The 20,228-nt window shown below is 42.1% G+C and overlaps 1 protein-coding gene across 5 annotated transcripts in view; it reads left to right on the top strand.

Moving 5' to 3' along the window:
- Positions 1-20,228, top strand: part of ADARB2 (adenosine deaminase RNA specific B2 (inactive)) — a 367,014-nt gene that overhangs the window by 327,375 nt on the left and 19,411 nt on the right. For all 5 annotated transcript variants that reach the window (XM_083466812.1, XM_083466815.1, XM_083466814.1 and 2 more), the window contains one exon: positions 10,830-10,998. In XM_083466812.1, coding sequence (XP_083322938.1) covers positions 10,830-10,998 — 169 coding nt within the window. The remainder of the gene's footprint in view (positions 1-10,829; positions 10,999-20,228) is intronic.

Raw genomic sequence — 20,228 nt, 5'->3', positions numbered from 1 at the left:
CTGCAGCACAAATGGCACAGGAGAGCCACAGTGACGCAAAACATTTGGCAGTATCTGAAACGCTGTATCTAGTACACAAATTTGGCCAGACCTTATGTGAATAGTGGAGAGTCTCCTTCGAGTCCTGGCTTTTGTTCTTGTTCTCTCTCTCTCTCTCTCTCTCTCTCCAGCTGTGTTTGCTCCTCTCTGTTGTGCGACTATAAGAAGAGCAGACCAAAATCCAATATATTTAGTCCAGCATAGTGTTTTCAACAGTGGCCAACCAGATGCCAATGGGAAACCCACAACCAGCACATAAACACAACAGCAACTGGAGTAGAATCAGAGCTGTAGAGTTGGAAGGGACCCCAAGTCCAATGCAAGAGTCGTATCTAAAAAAATCCCTGGCAGGTGGCCAGCCACCCAGCCTCTGTTTAAGAGCCTCCAATGAAGGAGATTTCACCAACTTTTGAGGGAGACTGTTCCACTATCGAACAGCTCTTACTGCCAGAAACCTATTCCTAAATAATCGAATACCTCTGGTTTTCAGAGGCATGCCGTTTCAGATCCTGGATGTCATAATGTAGCCCTCATGACTAGCAACCATAGAGAGCCTAACCCTCAATGAATTATAGGTAAAACTATATTGTTGCATTCCGTTATGCCTCTGTGCTTCTCGGCGTTCATTTTGGAAGTGTAAATACAAAATGGCAGCCAGGATTTTTAAGCTCGTTTAATTGAGGTGCTTCTCTCTCTCTTCCCATCAGGTGTCCATGCTTTGCCCTATGGGCCCTGCAACGCCTTCAAAATGGAGGTGCTCAAGTGCTAATTTTAGATGAGTGACGCAATTAGCAATTAAAAATAATGCTCTTGAAACCTTCAAGCTGCTCTTGCTTTGATTGGTATCTCCAAGCAAACCACCTGTGCAGAATCTGAATTCCTCTGATTAATTTGTGTGTTTTCTACTTCAGACATTCTGTTATAATCCAGACCCAGAAATGACAAATTACTACTACTAATAATAATTTATTCTTACGTTCAGAGACTAGCTTGTAAAACACATAATGGGACTGCACTCCCAAAAGCAGAGCAGACATTTAAAACAAATTACTAAAGAGACCAAACAATTTGGAAGAAAGGGGAAAGGCTAAACTTCAGAAAATATCACATTGTATTGTTATTTTCAGTCTTCAAGTACAACTGTTGCTGTTTTTCACTTTGGGTGAAAAACACTTCATCAAATGCATGAAAATGGCAAAATTGAAACCGGTTCTACTCCACAAAAGCATATGTCTGAACGCACTGTTTAAGGTATAAGGTAGGCTTGCCATATTTCAAAAAGTTGGGCTATTTTAAGGAAACCTCTAAAAACAAGCAAACAAACCCACCCACCCCCTGCCGTCGCCAGCATCTCCAAGAGCTGATGATTCTTCTTCGAGCAGGGAAAGAAAGGAATTTTCACCATGCAAATTTCTTTGATTTTTTTAAAAAAAAACAGAACCACGCCCCCCAGAAAAACCTGAAAACGGCCAGACCCTATTGCACCCCTTTCTCCAACACAGCCCTCTCATCACTCCACTGCCGCCGAGGTGTAGCCTCCCCCAGAAATTGTTTGAATTTTTTTTTAAAAAGGGGGGGGGAGAAACACACACACACCCAAAAAACAACGGGTTGCCATACATTCAGGAAATTCTGGAGATCTCTTAACATTCAAAAAAAAATCCCTCTGGAAGCCAATTTAGGCATCCAATTTCCGTACATGTCTGGAATTTTCCAGACGTATGGCAAGCCCTAGGTATAAGATACCAGAGAAGTACTTGTTGGGCTTTCTTTTTCTTTACATTTTTCTTCATTTTTTTTATTTTATTTATCTTTATCAAGGTTAGCTCTCTGGAATTCACACTCCACTGTATTATAACAATGCTAAGAGCACCAAAATTGTGCCCTCAGCTTGAATCCCTACCTATTAAAATTGTCCTTCACCAATTAGTCAACGTAATGCCTTGTTGACATCTGCTTGTAGGTTCCAGCCCTATTACAAATGCATATCCGAAGGATTAGTGGAATTCATTGCCGTTTGAACTCGCTTTTGTTTCCAAGCGCTCTATCAACCCTTTATAAACAAACTATCGTAATGAACTGAGAAGCGAGTATAAAAGGGAGGGTGCAAGAGGCCTCACCCCCCCCTTCATGGCGGGGGAGTAGCATGCAGTGAAGCAGAGAAATAGAAAATGAACTTCTGAGGCAGCCACACGTAAATTTCAGACAGGTTTTTACTCTTGTGATTCTGTTTAATCACCATTCATTTCCAGCAAATTTTTTTTTAAGGTGGGGGAGTGAAGAATTCTTAATTTGCTTTTTACTAAAAAAAATCCATCGTCTGTCATAACACAAAAGCTGACTAGTTGCAAATCATTGCAAAAATAATTGAACTTACGGTATATTGCATTTTAGATTTTTTTATATATAAAAAGAGAAAGGAAAGGAACGGGGGGGCAGGGGAGGATTTATCTCTATACATTCAAAGGATCAAAATTGATACTAATAATTCCGCACTTCCTTCTTCCCTTTTCTCTGACGCTCTGAGCAGTGATTTACACATCTAATGTCTAGTCAGGCACACATCATAAACCCACTCCAAATGATTTTTAAATTGGCCCTCTCTAATGCTGGGGTCGGGTTGACATCTTGTTCCGGATGAAGTAGCATCTTCAGCTGACTTCTCCCTCCCTCCCTCCTGCTCCTTCCTACCTCCTCCCTTCCCCTCCCCGCGGCAATTAGCGGAGATAATCAAGGGGGAGAATAAGCGATGCAAAAATTAGGAAGACTTAACAGCCACAGAGGCTCGGATCAAATTGGAGAAGAGAGCAGCAGCCGGCAGGAGCTTGTGGCTTACCAGTGGATGAGTAAATAAATATTGAGAGGTGTGCCTTTTTAAAGAAGCTGAATCCAAAATAACAGTTAAATAACAAGTTAAGTACAGTGGTACCTCTGGTTGTGAACGGGATCTGTTCCGGAGCCCCGTTCGCATTATGAGCAGAAGGCAACCTGCGCGTGCATGGGTCACGGTTTGCTGCTTCTGCACATGCACGTGACATCATTTTGAGCGCCTGCGCAATCGGCGAAACTTGGAAGTAACCCTTTCCGGTACTTCCGGGTCGCCACGGGACGCAACCTGAAAAGACGTAACCTGAACCGAACGTAACAAGAGGTATGACTGTAACGGGAAATGAGGTGCCCATTAGCTGGTAGAAAATGGTCTGCTGGCCAGAGCTGGTCCAAAGCTTTTGGTCCTAAAATGCTGGAATTCAACATCGGTTTGCTCTTTTTGACATATTTTGTACATGGCTTCTCAGGCTACTGAGAGGGCTGACTATGTCCAAGCCCAAACCTGAACCTCTCAATCACATAGGCTCCATTGATTGTACAGTCAGGTGGTGTCCAAGGCAGTGGTGCATTCTGGGCAAGTCTCTGGGACTGTGGACACTGATTTCTACATGCAGCTGCACAAATGCAGTAAGAAGTGCAGTTTTTACTGTTAGGAACGAGTGATCCATTACTCCCATCACAGAAGTCTTAATTGTTTAGTTTCAAGCTGCAGTCCACCTGGCTCATTTGCTTGAACTGTATGAAGGTTCTGTTCTCTGTGCACATCTCAATGGTGTGCCCTGTCTTCGCTCTTTCAATCTGCATGTGGGTGGCATGGTGCGGTCTGCATGATGTGGGCTAATCCTGCATGATGTGGGCAAAACCTTCCTCAACTCTTTACATGGAAAGACAGTTGAAGAGATATCCCTAGGAATAAATGAGGACAAGGCTACTACTCCCATAATCGAGGCACAAGTGCTAATTGATAGAAAGGTGGAGCTGCTGGAGGAATGCTGCCTAATGACTGCTCAAACAGTTCAAAAAATCTTTGAACAATTACAAAACATCTCCAAGAAGCTGGATAACCCAGATGAAAGGAGGCAACTCACTCCCTTTTTGCCATCCTTAATAAGCCCTGGAGACAAACAGAACAAATACAAATTTATACCTCTAAACCAGCCAAAAACCAGAGGAAGCCCCCCTCACTCAGTCAACCTGATACTGAGGCCATGTGAGATTGTTCTCCACATTTTTCCATATAGAGGGCCCCTACCTTACTGGGAGTCATCCTTCTGGGCCAGACACCATCTAAATCTGCTCCTAGGCCTTGAGGGTGGAAGCATCGACCTAAAAGCAGTCAAGAGGCTCACTAACGATGGACATTCCAAAAAAGTACTACTAAAATTTGGTAGTCATAGAATTCCAACCAAAATCCTAAGGGTAAAGGCTTATTTAGCCCAGAAAGGAATTATTCCGCGTCGACACTTTGAAGATATATCACTCAGACCATTGATTGCATCTAAAAGACAGAACAAGATGAATAAGGCCATTCTACCAGAAGCCGACATCTGCCCTACTCCCGTGGAAGAACCCAGTAGATGGGAGAAACCGCAGCCAGCTACCCGGGAAACCACACAAGAAAAATCCAAGCTCTCAAACCAAGCGACTGTAGCATCAAATAACAGCCTCGCCCTTGATACAATAGACTGGACAGTCCCAGAAGAAGTAGATCTGCTGAGTAACTTTACCAAGCTACCAGACAAAGAACAAATAAACATACTCAGTAAATTGACGAAACTACAGGCCAGATTGACCGAAATTCACCAACAAGGGCAACAAAATGCAGTAGAAACAATACACAATCAAACTTTACACTTACCAGCCCTCTCCCCTAAATGCATAGTCAAAAAGAAAGCCACCAATGGAACTTTCAAATGTATAGATGCAGACCTTCAAATCCAGCCTCCTTTAGAATATGAAATGGCAAGGAAAAACTCCAGCAATGAGACCACAAATTCCTGGCTGAGATATCAAATACTAGCTCTAAACGAAATAGGTACTCCTTATTTAAGTACTACGAAGGACTCTAACATTGCCGAACAAAAGATGACCTCCAACAGACCTGATTCACTGAGCCCAACATCAAATGAGGCCAAAGAAATGGAACTAGAGACTGAAAACAGTCCTACTGTCCACAACAGTCTACCAACCACAGAAATTTCTCAGGAACAAGGAATAGTTAAGGAAGAAAACCAAGAAAGGGAGGAAATCTTAATTTCCCGCACTTTAAAAAAGAATCTAAAAGACCCACCATTATGTTCCCCGCCGAAAGCAGCGACAAATGGCTGTATCTGCACAAGACAAAATCCCTCGCTGGACTCAATAACAGAACTAGAATGACTAAATGCTGTCAACCAGCCATCAACTCAAAAACGGATCCTACGCTTGCTGTCCTGGAATATTGCAGGGTGGGGAAACAAAGACGGAGACCCAGACCTAATGAACTTCCTTAAAGATTTTGAATTAATACTTCTACAAGAAACATGGTCAACTAGAGATATTAAAATCAATGGATTCACCTCCTATACGAAACCCGCAGTGAAAACAAACACGAAGGGCCGGCCGAAAGCAGGGTTCTGTTGCATGATCAAAGACAACTTAGGGTTTGAAATCAAGCAGCTAGAAAAATGCTTACCACTTGCACAAGCTCTACTTTTAACCCAAAAAGACGATACTTTGCTACTTGTAAATGTCTATATCCCCCCAACCAAAAACAACAGCAGCAGTGAAAATTGGTCACAACTAACCTTTTATATAGAAAATTTGATCGATAAATACCCAAATGCCTCACTGATAATAGCAGGTGATTTTAATGCCAGAGTGGGAACCAACAATGAACAACTATGTAGCAAACTAAATTGGAATACTGATAATGATATCGCACATGCCCTGAAAATAGGACGATTCTCCAGAGATAGGGTTGTAAACAACGAAGGCTTACGCCTACTTGAATTATGTAACAACTTTAATTTGCAGATTGTGAACGGTTCAACAAAAGGCGATAGAAGCGGGGAGTTTACATACTTCTCCCCCCGAGGATGCAGTGTCATCGACTATATTCTTGTCCCTTATAATATTATAAATTCAATCATGGACCTCAAAATTGGAACGCGTACTGAAAGCGACCATCAGCCATTATTGCTGTCTATTAACTTAAAGGACGAAACCAAAATAACCAAGTACAATATCATAGAACCTTCTCAATACAAACAAATGACCCAATTAAAATGGTCCCAGGAAATGAGTGCAGCAGTGGGGCAAAAACTTACAGCCAACCTGAGAAAACAAGTATTATCCAACTTAAAGACCACTAATCCCTACAGTGATATTCCGAAAATTTATAATGAAATCTTCCAAATGTTCGTAGAGCTTAGTACTCCACCTAAAGTTTGGGTACTTAAACATAGCGCTAGCCCTTGGTTTGATGATGAATGTTTCCAGCTAAAAAGAAAGCTGCGCCAAACATTTAAAAATAATCGCGCTAAACTAGAGCCCTCTTATCTTGATGAAAAAAGACAATACCATTACATTCTGGCCGAAAAGAAACAGAAATATGCAACCCAAAAATGGCTACAATTACTCGACTCAATTCAGAGTAAAAACAACAAAGCGTTCTGGAACCTGGTGTACGGAGGATTGAAAGCCGAAAACCAACTAACTCTACCACCAATTGCAGAATCCAAATGGTCCCAATACTTCACATCTGTATTTAACAATCTACACAGTGAACTCAAAGGAAATGAGACCACTAAAAATAAAATCAACAAACTCCAGGAGTGGCCAAGGGTAGAAGAAGAGGAAATTAGAGAGATAGTTAAAAAATTCAAATCGGGGAAATCTCCTGGGCCAGACGGTCTACCAATAGAATTATTCAAGACCTATATAGATTGGTGGGCAGAACCCTTAGCTCAATTGTTTACTCTCATAGATAAATATGGGATCATACCTGAGATATGGTTAAGATCAATAATTATCCCAATCTTTAAAAACGGCGACCCAAAAGAACCAAGGAATTACAGACCGATAAGCCTATTATCAGTGATAGGGAAAATCTATGCCAAGCACCTTTTATCTAAACTTCTTACCTGGATGAAAAATCTAAATTTACCAGGGAAAGAACAAATAGGTTTCTCCAAAGGTTGCTCTACATTAGACCACTGCCTTATACTTATGCATTTGGTTGAAAAATATAGATCCCAAAGGCAATCTAAGATATATGCTGCTTTTGTAGACTTTCGTGGTGCATTCGACTCAATTGACCGCCCAAAGCTGTGGAGGAAACTCGCAGAATTAAAAATTGATCAGCGCTTATTGATTCTAATACAAAATCTATACTCTTCCAATACCTGTCAAGTCAAACTTAACACCAAAGGTCACCTTTCATCAGACATCCCAAACTCGAAAGGGGTAAAACAAGGGTGTATTCTCGCTCCCTTTCTATTTAATTTATTTTTATCAGACTTGCCAGATCACCTCCAAAAAATAGAATCACATGCCCCTAAACTTAATCAGAAACCAGTTCCTCTCTTATTATACGCAGACGATGCTGTCCTACTATCATTAACGAGCTTGGGTCTGAAACGTCTTATATCTTCTCTGATCCTTTACTGCGAATGTAACAAACTCTCTATAAATTATGAGAAGACAAAAATTTTGGTCTTCTCGAATGGTTGGAAATTAGAGAAATGGAAAATAAGAGGGCAAGAAATCCAACAAGTGAAAATCTATAGGTATCTGGGAATCTTATTCCAGAGCAATTTAGGGTGGGCAAATCATCGCACAAATGCCATAAAACAGGCAAAGTGTACCTCATCAGCAGTTGCCCGTTTTTATTATCAGAAAGGTAATCAATTTATTCCTGCGGCCAATCAGATATTTCAAACAAAAGTGCAATCCCAGATATTCTATGGAATCCCGCTATGGGTCCAAGCATATAACAGTGATTTAAAAAAGATTCACTCCAGCTTTCTGAGACGTATTCTTGGACTCCCAGCTGTGATCAAATATGAAACAATGTGTGCAGAAATAGGCATACACACAATGGAATATTGGGCATGGTCCACCTCAATAAAGTACTGGTTACGCTGCCATTTTCGCTGCCCTCCATCAAGTCTGCTCGCTGATTTGCTCAAAGACTCCTATAAATCAAGATGGTATCAGTACCTCGAAAAAAAGATTGAATCTTTAGGCATCGAGCTGGAGCCCCTGTACAATTCTAATGAGCAATACATTTTCCATAATATCCTAACTAGACTAAAGGATGTCGAGAGACAAAATATTATGGCAGCTGTAAACAAAATTTGCTCCCCCATATTCTATGATTTAAATATCCTAGACAGCAGAGCCAATTACGTCACTAAATTAATAATCCCAGCCCAACGTAGGGCTTTTATGCTGGCCCGTTTGAATGTTTTTCCCTCAGCATTTGTCAGGGGAAGATATCAAAACATTCCTAGAAACAAGAGATTCTGCAGATGTTCTATGAATGTCCCGGACACTGTAGAGCATATTCTCTTTCATTGCCCATTGTACAGTATCCCACGTCAACGCGTGCTGTCCCCTCTTTTGGGTGGTCTGGAACCCCAGCAAGGTGAATGTGTGGGATTCTGCCTATCCGACGTCGACCAAAGGGTAACGGCGGGGGTAGCCGAGTTTTTGGCAGCAGTCCTCCAAGGAGCAGGTTAACAACGAAAACCACTGATTTTATATGTATATATATATATATGTATGTAGCCAACTGCTGCCTTTTATATATATTTCAAAGCTTTTATATGTTATTTCCTCTTTTATGGTTTTATTTGCACAATGCCTAATAAAGGTTTGATAAGTAAGATGTGGGCTAATCTTTGGCAGGCTGACTAATGTGCCTTGAAGAATCTTGCCTTAGGGCAGGCGGTTGGGCTTGGCGACCCTATGGGTTTTCTTTCCATCCCAAACAAATGAACATGTAAAAGTAGGTCTCAGATGTTCCCGAAATCTGCCTGGAATAGGAGTGAAGTTTGCAGAATGCCTGTCAAGAGCAGGCTCTTATTTGTGTCTGAATCCGTTTGCATTTGGTAATTATGCCTGTCAATGCACCTTGCTCAGGCTTTGATCCTTGTCAGCTAACATTTACTTAGTATAATCAAAGTCATGCAAATTGCAGTGTATTCAACCCTGTCCTGGAATTGCTGGTATTTTCAGGTAGCGCCTTCCATCTGTGGGCATGTCTGTGTGTGTATGTCTCCCTTCTGCCATTTCTAATTTTCAAGCTTTGAAATACAGAAGGAAGTGCAGTGCTTTGGTTGCAATTTGAGGACTTCAGATCTGAAAAATCAAAGAGTAGGCCAGTCAAGGTTAGAAAAAGGAGAGGCATGGTTTACGTAAAGCCTCTATGAGGTTCTTTGTTGGTAAGGATGAAACAAGGAGAAAATTAGTCACGGTAATGGAACATCTGAAAGCTTTCCACCAGAGGGCACTTATTCCTGAAATAAACAGCAGTGGTCCAGCCGTTCCAATCCTCAGCATCCAGATGTGAGCAGGATGGTAGCATGGCAGGCCAACTGGGGATGCTGGGCTCAGTCTGCACGGCTGACACCTGCAATTGTGGCAAAGGCAGAAAAGGTGCTTTGCCTTTTCTCAGGACGTATCCTGCACAGCGAGCAGCATCTGACACAAATGAGCCAGAAGCTAGGAAGCCAATTGCAGGATACAGCCTGGCAATGCAATCCTATCCATGTCTACTCAGCAGCAGTCCCATGAGTTCAGTGTGCAAAATCACAGCCTAAAGCATCCAGGAAAAGAGAATTAGGCAGTGGGGGGGGGCATTGGGACCCATAGGGCAAAAGGCAGAGAGACCAACAGTAGCTGGAGCCAACTAATTCTACTTTTGCCCAGGCAAATAGAGATTCTGTGTATATCAGCCACATGCAAAATATCCACGGCTGCTCCTTCCCTCAACTGCACGCCCAGTCTCCAATTTCAGACATCATCATATATCAGTATATCGCAATGTTCAGCTGCTGATATATCACGATGCTGAAAACCAGATATCGCCCAGCCCTAGTAGAAACGAACCCACTGTACAAAAGTATTCTTCATTGTTCCACCCATCTTTGCCTTTGCCGCCACCTACCACAAGAATGTGGCCCCCAAAACGTTGCTCAGGCTGAGCAAGGTTGCCCATCCCTGGTGGAATGCAATGGGGCTTATTCCCCTGTAAATGTGTATTGTTGTTTAGTCGTTTAGTCGTGTCTGACACTTCATGACCCCATGGACCAGAGCACGCCAGGCACTCCTGTCTTCCACTGCCTCCCGCAGTTTGGTCAAACTCATGCTGGTAGCTTCGAGAACACTGTCCAACCACCTCATCCTCCGTTGTCCCCTTCTCCTTGTGCCCTCAATCTTTCCCAACATCAGGGTCTTTTCCAGGGAGTCTTCTCTTCTCATGAGGTGGCCAAAGTATTGGAGCCTCAGCTTCACGATCTGTCCTTCCAGTGAGCACTCAGGGCTGATTTCCTTCAGAATGGATAGGTTTGATCTTCTTGCAGTCCATGGGACTCTCAAGAGTCTCCTCCAGCACCATAATTCAAAAGCATCAATTCTTTGGCGATCAGCCTTCTTTATGGTCCAGCTCTCACTTCCATACATCACTACTGGGAAAACCATAGCTTTAACTATAGGGACCTTTGTCGGCAAGGTGATGTCTCTGCTTTTTAAGATGCTGTCTAGGTTTGTCACTGCTAAATGTGTATAGGGTACAGCTTTAATATGCAAATTCCAGTTCGTATTTATGGAGAGGGAAGGAAGTAGGACACTGCTACAGCTGCCTTCTGCTCCCACTTGGCCCATCACTGTTCACCTTAGAAGATAAATATAAAAGCTCTTGATCTGTTGTATCATTGATGACGCTTCCTTTCTATTCTTTCCTTTTTCCATTCCAGTGAACAGCATTAAGCACATAGTAAGAAAGTACCGTGGGCACCTTCGAACGAAGATTGAATCTGGGGAAGGAACCATTCCAGCCCGATATCCCAGTGCGGTGCAAATGTGGGATGGCGTGTTATTGGGGGAGCAGCTGGTCACCATGTCTTGCACGGACAAAATTGCCAGGTAACTTTATAGTGAAATTGCTAAGCGGTCGGGCAGCAAGCAAGCATGGAAATGTCATTAAAATTATAAACGGTGATTGTTTTCTGGTGGGAAATTTAATTAACTCCTAAGGAAATGGTAGCCACCATAACCACCTATCATGAACATTGCCACAGCCATGCACTTCGATATCAGAATATGTTCCACGTGCATCAGCTCTCTCACATATATACAGGAGCCACTGGATCAGAGCTATTAGGATTTTGATAGATTTGATCTTTGGTAACTCAGGCTTCCCCTGGGGTGGTTGCCATCTGTTCCTCAGATGTTTCAGAACAGTGGTTTTCAGACTGTCTAGCTTCAAGGACTTTGACTTGCTTGACGAGGACCCTATTGTGCATTGTAGAGGATTCTGGGGTATGCAGTGTTGGTTCACGAAGAGCACTGGATGGGCAATTGCGATGTGGAACACACTGTGCAAAATGCCTCAGGCCAACGTTTAATGATAGACTTGAATCCTTCCTGAATTAAAACAGAAGAACTGCAAACCAAAGGATAAAATGTGAAACCATGCACAGGCCTTAAGATTTGTACATATGAGGATGGTAATGCTCTTTGGAGGAGGTTTTGTTTGTTTGTTTGTTTGTTTCTGATGGTTTGATGCTACAGCACAAAAATGCTACATTTTGCTCTCACTTTTCGTAGCTGATCTGTTTGAATATTGTACAGTCACAATTGTTTTTTACATGATTGATCCAATCATAGGAGTGAGAAAAAGTCCAATGGTGATATATTGAAATAATCTGACACACAGACTATGAAAGTATTGCAAAATAATATTGTTGGGTTAAATCTTCCCCTGTTGTAATAATTTTCTCAAAGAGGGAAGGGAAAACTCTCCAACACAATTTCCCTGTTTCTTCCAAGAATGACCAGAGTTTCAAAATCAAATTTCAGGCAGAAGAGAATGACTAAGTAAATTAAGGTTTCCAAACCATATTGTCACTGCCTCTGTTTTTCTGAATGTCAATAGACAGTAAATTAAATATAAACTCAGAAACCAATATTATATTTAATATTGACGGAAAATTCAGTTGCAGTACAGAGTGTCCAGAACTTCGTTTTCTCCAAAGAAACCTGCCTTCATCCACTACAAAATCAGTCTACAGTATTTAAAGATTTCTTACATTCATCCACAGCTGTAAAATAGGGCAATCTGGTGTCATGTTCTGTGTTTCCAGGATCAAAGGCAAAACCTTTGTTTTGATGTTCAAAAGTATTCCAGTTGTGCATGTTATGACTTATTAATGATATGAATATGAACTCGGGTTTTAGACAGCTCTTAACATGTTAATGTGAGAATAGAGGTAAATAGGCAATAGAGGTAAAGTTCCCCTTAGTGATCACTCACCCCCCACCAGGGCTCTTTCTAGGAATGGCTAGATCACTCTATTTGTGGCCCATGTCCATTTCACATGTGTTCATTCATAAATCTATTCCATCCCATTTCCAAATGAATCAAAAAATTATTTTTAACCCACACAAAACTTGATATTTAAATACATATGTAAACTCTTGTTCAAGTACCCTCAAAATCTTAATGCTTAAATTCTAAACATATTTTATCCTTAAAATATATGCTTTTAAAGCATTTCAGTACTTTTTGAAAGGAGAACTGTGTTGTAAAATGAAGAAAAGTGCATATTCCAAAGGATAGTTGTTTCAATCTGTGCTTTACTCAAGAAGGTGCAGATCAGGTCAACTTGCACTGGAACTCACAGAAACCAAATCCCTTAAGCATCCCTGGTTCTATCTGAGATCCTTCCCTGGGGGACTTCTTTCTGCTTCTGAGTTCAGTCTGGAGGTGAGGCTCAGACTCTTCCAGGTTTCTTGGCTGTCAAGACTTCCTACTTCATCTTCCACCTGTCTTCTCTCTAAATTCCACGTATTACACATGCCACAAGGATGCTGTCAGAAATGTCATAATTCCTGCCATCCCCTCCCAGCCTTGATGTCTAGTGACATCACCTTGCGAGATTCCTTGCTCCTGCTCTGTGCCATTGGACGTGCCTGATGGGAGCAGGAGAAACTCACAACTCAATAACACCACACCCTATATGCTAGATGTTGCAGTAGGGTGAGGAAGAACTCACTGTGGGAGTGCTATTTTGGGTGGCATCCCTGCACTGAGTGGAATGTATAGGCCACCTTTCAAAGGAAAGAAACTGCTCATGTCGCTGTCCAGTCTTGGTGAGGCTGAACTCACAGAGGAGCTTTGAAGGAAGCAGACCAGGCTTGCTGGAGTGGATAGCAAGAACAGGTAGCAAAACAGACAGGGACTGTGTATCCAATTTTACCTTTGTACAGTAGACTACATGCATTCATACACACATACAAAATCAGATATTTCCACACACCCCCGTACGTATCTTTCCAGCCAGGCAAGCAAGAGGCACCGTCACAGTTCAAGAACACATTCCAGCCAGGCAAAGGCATTCAAGGAAGGCATGGAGCAAGGCTTGCAAGAGTTGTGTCCTGGAGAGGTGGGAGAGTCCTGGGAGTCCTGAGGGCCAGACAGAGAGAGTGCAGGAAGAGGAGACGACTTAGGGAGCTGTGGGAAGGCTTCAGTCCTCGCAACTACCTCCTACCGGGAAAAGTTGGTGTGCTCATTAGGCCTAGGAGGGGAGGAGCCTTAGAAAGGGTGGAAGGTGGGACCTTTAGTTCTGGCAACTGCTCTACAGGGATAAGACCTACTGGGAAGTGTTGCTGAGTTGTATATCATTTCCTTGAATAAAGAGTCAACTTCACTGACAACTGACTGTTTCTTCATGCTAGCCTGTATCTGACTCCAGCCTTGACATTAACTCTCTTTATTCAAAGAAACAAAATAGCTCAGGAAAGCACCAAGGGTGAGGGGAGCTGATCATAGCAGGAGGGGGAGAGCCACTGGCTTATTAATCAGTATGCTTCATCACTGCCTCTTGGCCCTCCCCCTCTCCAACTTCCTGTTCTGCCTCTGGTCCTGGACTGCTTTCTGCCACAGATGCTTCCTGCTCACAATACCCTGTTGCCTCTTCAACTTCTGACACCTTCTCCTCCCAGTCTGCTCCCTCTTCTCTCTCTGACCACTCATCACCGCTCCACCACCAGTACCCTGGCTTTGAGCTTTCTTCCCTTGGGGGTTCCCCAGCTGATGCCTCCCACCATTTCTCTGCATCCTGCCAGTCCATAACATCACCATAACAGAAACATATATTTGGGAAGGTAGGCATCCTTATATCTCCCCATTTAGGCTAGTCCCCCTAAATGTTCCTGGTAAATTGGTGTATTAAAGCCTGGTGCCTCCTTCCCAAAGCCTGGGAAGCTTCTGTCTTGCTTAGGGAGGGAGATGTGATGCTCACACATATGTCACCCTCACAAGCTAGTGCCTCTGGCCCTAAATGTTCCCCTGTGAAAATTTTCACTGCACACCACTGATCTCATGTGTTCATATATTGGCTGATTTGATTTTCATTGGGTCCAAATGCTCAAACGAATTCATATATGCCTAAATGAGATTGTTGAGTAAGCAGTCCTTTGATTGAATTGTCCTTCGGGGGGTTTAGCGATTTGGAGAAAAATTCCACATCGAGAACATTGGCCCCAGTACCTTGAAAACAGCCTACTTTGCATGACTTACAAAGAGAAGGAGAACCAGAGTAGCAGTTTTCTGATATATTGGAAAGAATTACTGGAGCTGAGCAAATAATGCACAATTAATAATTTATCCCAACAGCTGTTATCATACTTTCTTGCTCACAAGGTATTTGTAAGCAACATCAAAAAAGCATTTCCCTCCATTCAGTTATCATTCACAGCATTCAGCAGTTTTTGTGCATGTTAATCCCAAGTAAATTAAAATTCAGTGCTACCCTCTGCATTCCAAGTCCATTTTAAGAACATCAGAAATGCCTAATATCATATTGCTGGAAGATATCAGCCACAGACTTAGCTGGCAGTGCCATTGGGCAACTGGGAGCCATGATTTACAATTCCCCACAATTACCCTGATATGATTTAAAATGGCAACTCCACAGACTCAACTTCCCAGTGTGGGGTTCAGCAGCGTCAGTGGGCCCTGCCAATGTGCTGACAAAATACATTATATATGGGTAACAGGAAGCTAAAGTGGAATGCACTTCTGTTTGGGGACAATTTGAGAAGCAGATGGAACAAAAAGCTACAGGGAGTTGCCCAGAGGAGGATCTAAAATTTCTAAAACTTCCTGGGTGTAGTGTATGTGTTTTTTATAAGATGCCTCCTCTGTCCACTGATTGGTACCTAGGTCAATGACTTTCTGGGGGCTAGGGACACATTTACAAACCAGAAACAGTGTTGTGGGTACCACACCCCACTGCAGCCAAACACACACTGTTGGCTAGAACAGAATTCTTGTTTCAAGCCTAATTTCAGGAGATGGGTGGGTGGAGAGGGGGACCCTGCAGGCATCAGAGAAAGCTTCCATGGGCATATACCCTCGATGGATGCAGTATAAATAATAAAGTTGTTATCATGTGCTCACAAGTGCTATATTGGCACCCCCTGGATTAGTACATGGGCACCATCTTTCAGACTTTCCAGGACAATCTGCTGGGAGTCTTCCTTCCTTTTCCACTGGGACCCTGAAAAGCTTAATGCCACCTATGAAAAGCCTTAAGCGCTAAAGCACAACTGCTTTACACAATGATCTCAGCAAAATGAGTTGCATGCAAGAGAAATGTTCCAAGATAACTATAAAAAACATCGAAGTTTTTGCATGTCTTTTAGTGAAAGACTATCAGGATCGCATATGCTGGCTTGGAAGGTTTGACCCTGGAATCTGCAGCTTATTAATGAAAATGGAAATCAATTAACACAACTAGCTCCCCCAACCAGAGACAATCTGCACAGCTGATACAAGTCTATTTGCAATCTTCTCTCTTCTTACTTAACCCCTTTCTGCATCAATCAGAATTTGGCCTTGGTCTTTCACTGTCAGATACAAAAAGACGAACCACCCACTGCTAAAATACAGATCAAACCCTAATGTAGTAGTTCCAGTTTCCAAACCAATAATAGCTGAATTGTCATGTAACTAGAAAAACCACAGGTGTTCTGCAGACTGGAGACTACCATGAATAACAATCCTTATTGCGTGAAAATACAGGAGGAAGCTTTGATAATTGGCTGCATGATCCTCCAGCATAGTAAACAGGAAAGCCTTGTGATGGTGCACATCAGACTCAGGAAGAGCAGAGCCAGCACAGTATAAGTGACATTGCGTACTGTAGGGGTGAAGCAAAGGGGTAAAGGTTGACCAGGAAAACTCTTTCCGGATGCCCCTACTATTGCTGGAGGTAATCATGCTTGGTGTTCCAGGACCTGGGACAGCAACTGATGGTCCATTTCAGCAGTTGGATCCACCCAGGTCTATTGCCACAGGTAAACATGATGGGCCCCTTCATGGATCACTGCCTTGCCGTGGCAAAGGGCTTGAAGAACTCAGAGAAGCTATGAACTATGCCGAGCAGGGCACCCAAGATGAACAGGTTCATCAACCCTGATGTTGGGAAAGATGGAGGGCACAAGGAGAAGGGGACGACAGAGGACGAGATGGTTGGATAGCGTCTTCGAAGCTACAAGCATGAGTCTGACCAAACTGCGGGAGGCAGTGGAAGACAGAAGTGCCTGGCGTGCTCTGGTCCATGGGGTCACGAAGAGTCGGACACGACTAAACGACCAAACAACAACAACAAACATGATGGGGCTTTCATGAGCTGGTGTTCAGGACCCTGGACAGCAACTCCCATTCTTAAATGCAATGTTAGGCAGCTGCAGAGGATTACTGTACTTTTCCGTGTATAAGACTAGGGTGTTTTTTTTACCAAAAAATAATGTTAAAAAGGGGGGATAGTCTTATACAAGAGGGCAATCTCCCCGATTTTCTTAATTTTGAGTCCCCCAAAATAGGGGGCATCTTATACACGGGGGGAGTGTTATACACAGAAAAATACGGTGTTTTAAAAGGTGGGGGAAGTGTCATCTACTGAATGGAAGACTAGCTTCTCTCTGATATCTTCCATGTCATTACTGGCATTTCAATTATAGACAGATGGGGACCACATATGTTTGTAGGAAGTAGATGTACCGAAAGCAGAATGACCACCCCCAACTTCTGTAATAAATATAGAAGTAATGGCAGTGGACAAAGCCCCTAGTACCAGTGTTATACTCCCCATATCAAAAACAAGGAGCTATAACAGCCCAGTCCACAGTGTACTTTAAGCCAGTTCATATCACCTGGGTTCTGTGGAGATAATTTGGTTTAAATCCATGCATTATGCAGGTAAACCAGCGGGTTTCTTTTCCAGTATGACAAAAGTTATTTAAAATATGTTATCTAAGTAGGGAACATGTCCTTGAAAGGGGCATTTTAAAAGTCTTGCACAATTAGGGGGGGAAAGTCAAACAATCCATCATATGTCTTACCTAGACAAGTCAGTTTGATATATTGAGAAGCTGGAATGTAACAGCACATTTACTCTGCATAATAATGTTAATTTTGAAAACGTTGCCCATGGAGAAAGCAGTAAAATCACAGCAGCATTCTTGCACCTAACAGAAGCAAACCTCCTCCAGAACTGAGTTTCGCCATAGATACTTTTGTTCCTGAAGAGGCATAAATTGTTCTATGACTAAAGCTAATTTACTTTCCTTTACCCAGTTAGGCCTAGTTCACTTGAAGAGAAGATCACATGATAAAAGTGGTTTTACTCCTGGTTTTTGGTCCGAGATTTCCAGAAGCTCTTCTCTGGGCTTTGAAATGAGTTCACTACCTGGGGCTGCAATACTGAATCGGTATAATCAGAAGATTCTGCAAGTAAAGCTTTAGTTCAGGAGCTCCCAAACTGTGCTCTGCAAACTTCAGTTACGTGGTCCATGGTGTGTCTGTGGATTTGTGGTATAAGACAGGAAATAGCACATCCATCACATTGAATATTCATATTGATTTTTAATTTATTTCCATTGCTTCTTTTGTTTCTTCTATTCTATGGAATTCAAGTTGCAATACAACAAAACACCATATATAAGAAACAAAAGAAGCCATAATATACAATTAAAAATCATGCAGCTTCTCGCACAGACCATTACAATTGCTACAAGAGGCAGGAAAATAATCAAGCAGTTCATCAACACCCTCAGCAATTTTCAAGTGGTCCATGTGGGGGAAAGTTTGGGAACAACTGCTTTCATTGATTAATCAATTGGAGGGGGTAATTTCAAGGGTATGAGTGAATGTTAATCAATCAATTCAAATTTCGCCAAAGAGCTGCTCAATTAAATACAGAAAGGCAGAAAGAGTTGCCAGAACTCACCATGAACTCTTCCCTTTTTCTCTTATCATGGCAATGGTGCCTAGCTGAGAGCTGCCGGAACTGAGTTCCAGCTGCAAAAAGCCCTGCTGAAAGGTGATATATAAATAGAGTAAATAGCTGAGGCTGTGACCCTAACCTCACGTGCCCATGACCCTAATCCTAACCACCACTGAATTCAATAAGATTGACTTCTGAGTCGACTTGGTTGGAATTGTGCTGTAACTGTATTTTTATTGCATGATAAAGCGAGAAGATATGTGCATTCACAGCTTAGTAACTTCTTACTTGTACCTCCTTTTCTAACAACCAATTGTAATTATTCCTCCTCTGTGCCTAGTGATGCCATGACATGATAAGCTTCTGTGGGGTAAATGTCTGAGCAAGTGCAGCCACACATTGTCTTGGAGAAACAGGAATTGCAAAATGAAGTAGCTTTTTTCTCGGGGAGCAGGGCAGAAGTGGTTAGAGCTCTTCAACTGCTCAGTGGATCTTCATGTTTAGAAACAGCAAATGCGTCTAAATACTAGCTGTTGAAGAAGACATCATTCTGGGACTAGATAGATCCAATTCAACGGAGCTTTCCCTACAGCCAATAAGTAGCCATATTTGAACATTCGATATTTTTCCCCCTGTGCAGATACTATGCTTCTTCATTTCCAGCAAATTAAATGAGGCAGGTGTTTTTTAATCTGAACATCAAAAATGTTACTGAGTTCATGCACATATTTCTACCCCGAATAAATCATTGCTTTCTGATGATTTTAGTCTATTACTTATCAAATCCCAAACTGTATAACTTCAGAGAATTCGACACTGTTTTCCATGCTTCCATTCTTGGAAGGGTTTTTTCCAGCTAAGCTCTGCCTTTAACAGCACAATCCTTTGTGTGTCCACTCAGAATTAACTCCCACGATTTCCCAAGTAAATGTGTACACTATACAGCATGTAGCCTAAATGAGACAGACAGGTAGACATCTGTAGAAATGACCACACACATCTATGCATACCTTTTCTTCAGCAGCAGTGGCACCACAAAGTTATGCAAATCTGATAAGAGCAAAGCAAACGTTTCATAAAACCAATGACTGTTTAAATGGTGGGACTAAATTGTTTGTATATAAATATTACCTTTTATCTTCCATTTGAGTTTTATGTAGGATGAACACATTACTTTAATGACCTGCGTTTAGAGAGGAAGAGAGAGGGGCAGTCTCACTCCAAAATCCTCAGCAGCCAGATGGCTGCCTTGTCTTCCATGAGATTAAAAGATGTTTCTCATTGGCAGACCCTGCTTCTGAAGCAAATTAATATAGCCAACTAAACTGCCTGTGGTTTGCTCTTTTTCGCGTGTGGAATAAAATTTCAAAAGAACTTCTGAAAGCAATTTTTGTCACAGGTTCTGTGAGCAGATTGCTCTCCAGGTACAGCATGCTGGTTTTAAACATTCAGTAATTAATGGAAAGTATTTCGTGTTAATTGACTGCTTCAGGAAAGGGAAGTATAATGGCTCCTTATTAATCATGGAAAGAGACATACAGCACAGAGGCACCGCAATTATTGCACTAACGGTTGAGAAATGTTAATTAATGAAAAGAACAATGATGTAAGAAATTAGCTACATAATGCTTCCTGCTGGTACAGATTTGCACTTTAAATGCGTTTTTTTTTAAGCACAGCAACCACTGGATGTTGCCTTAAATAGCAAAATCTCTCTAACCCTTTCTGTAGTGCTCTAAAATGTCAAGCATATTTCAGCTCATGAGCAACTAAGTTTGGGGGAAAAAACAACCCCGCAATTTTTGTGATAAAGCATTTCAGGAGTGCTGCTCAAGAATGGAGCAAGGCTTTTTGTAAATG

The sequence above is a fragment of the Podarcis liolepis genome, assembly GCF_965112155.1.
Source record: "Podarcis liolepis genome assembly, chromosome: 12".
Taxonomy (NCBI): Eukaryota; Metazoa; Chordata; class Lepidosauria; order Squamata; family Lacertidae; genus Podarcis; species Podarcis liolepis.
Note: the sequence above shows the minus strand (reverse complement) of the source record. Positions and strands in the feature narration are given on the sequence as shown.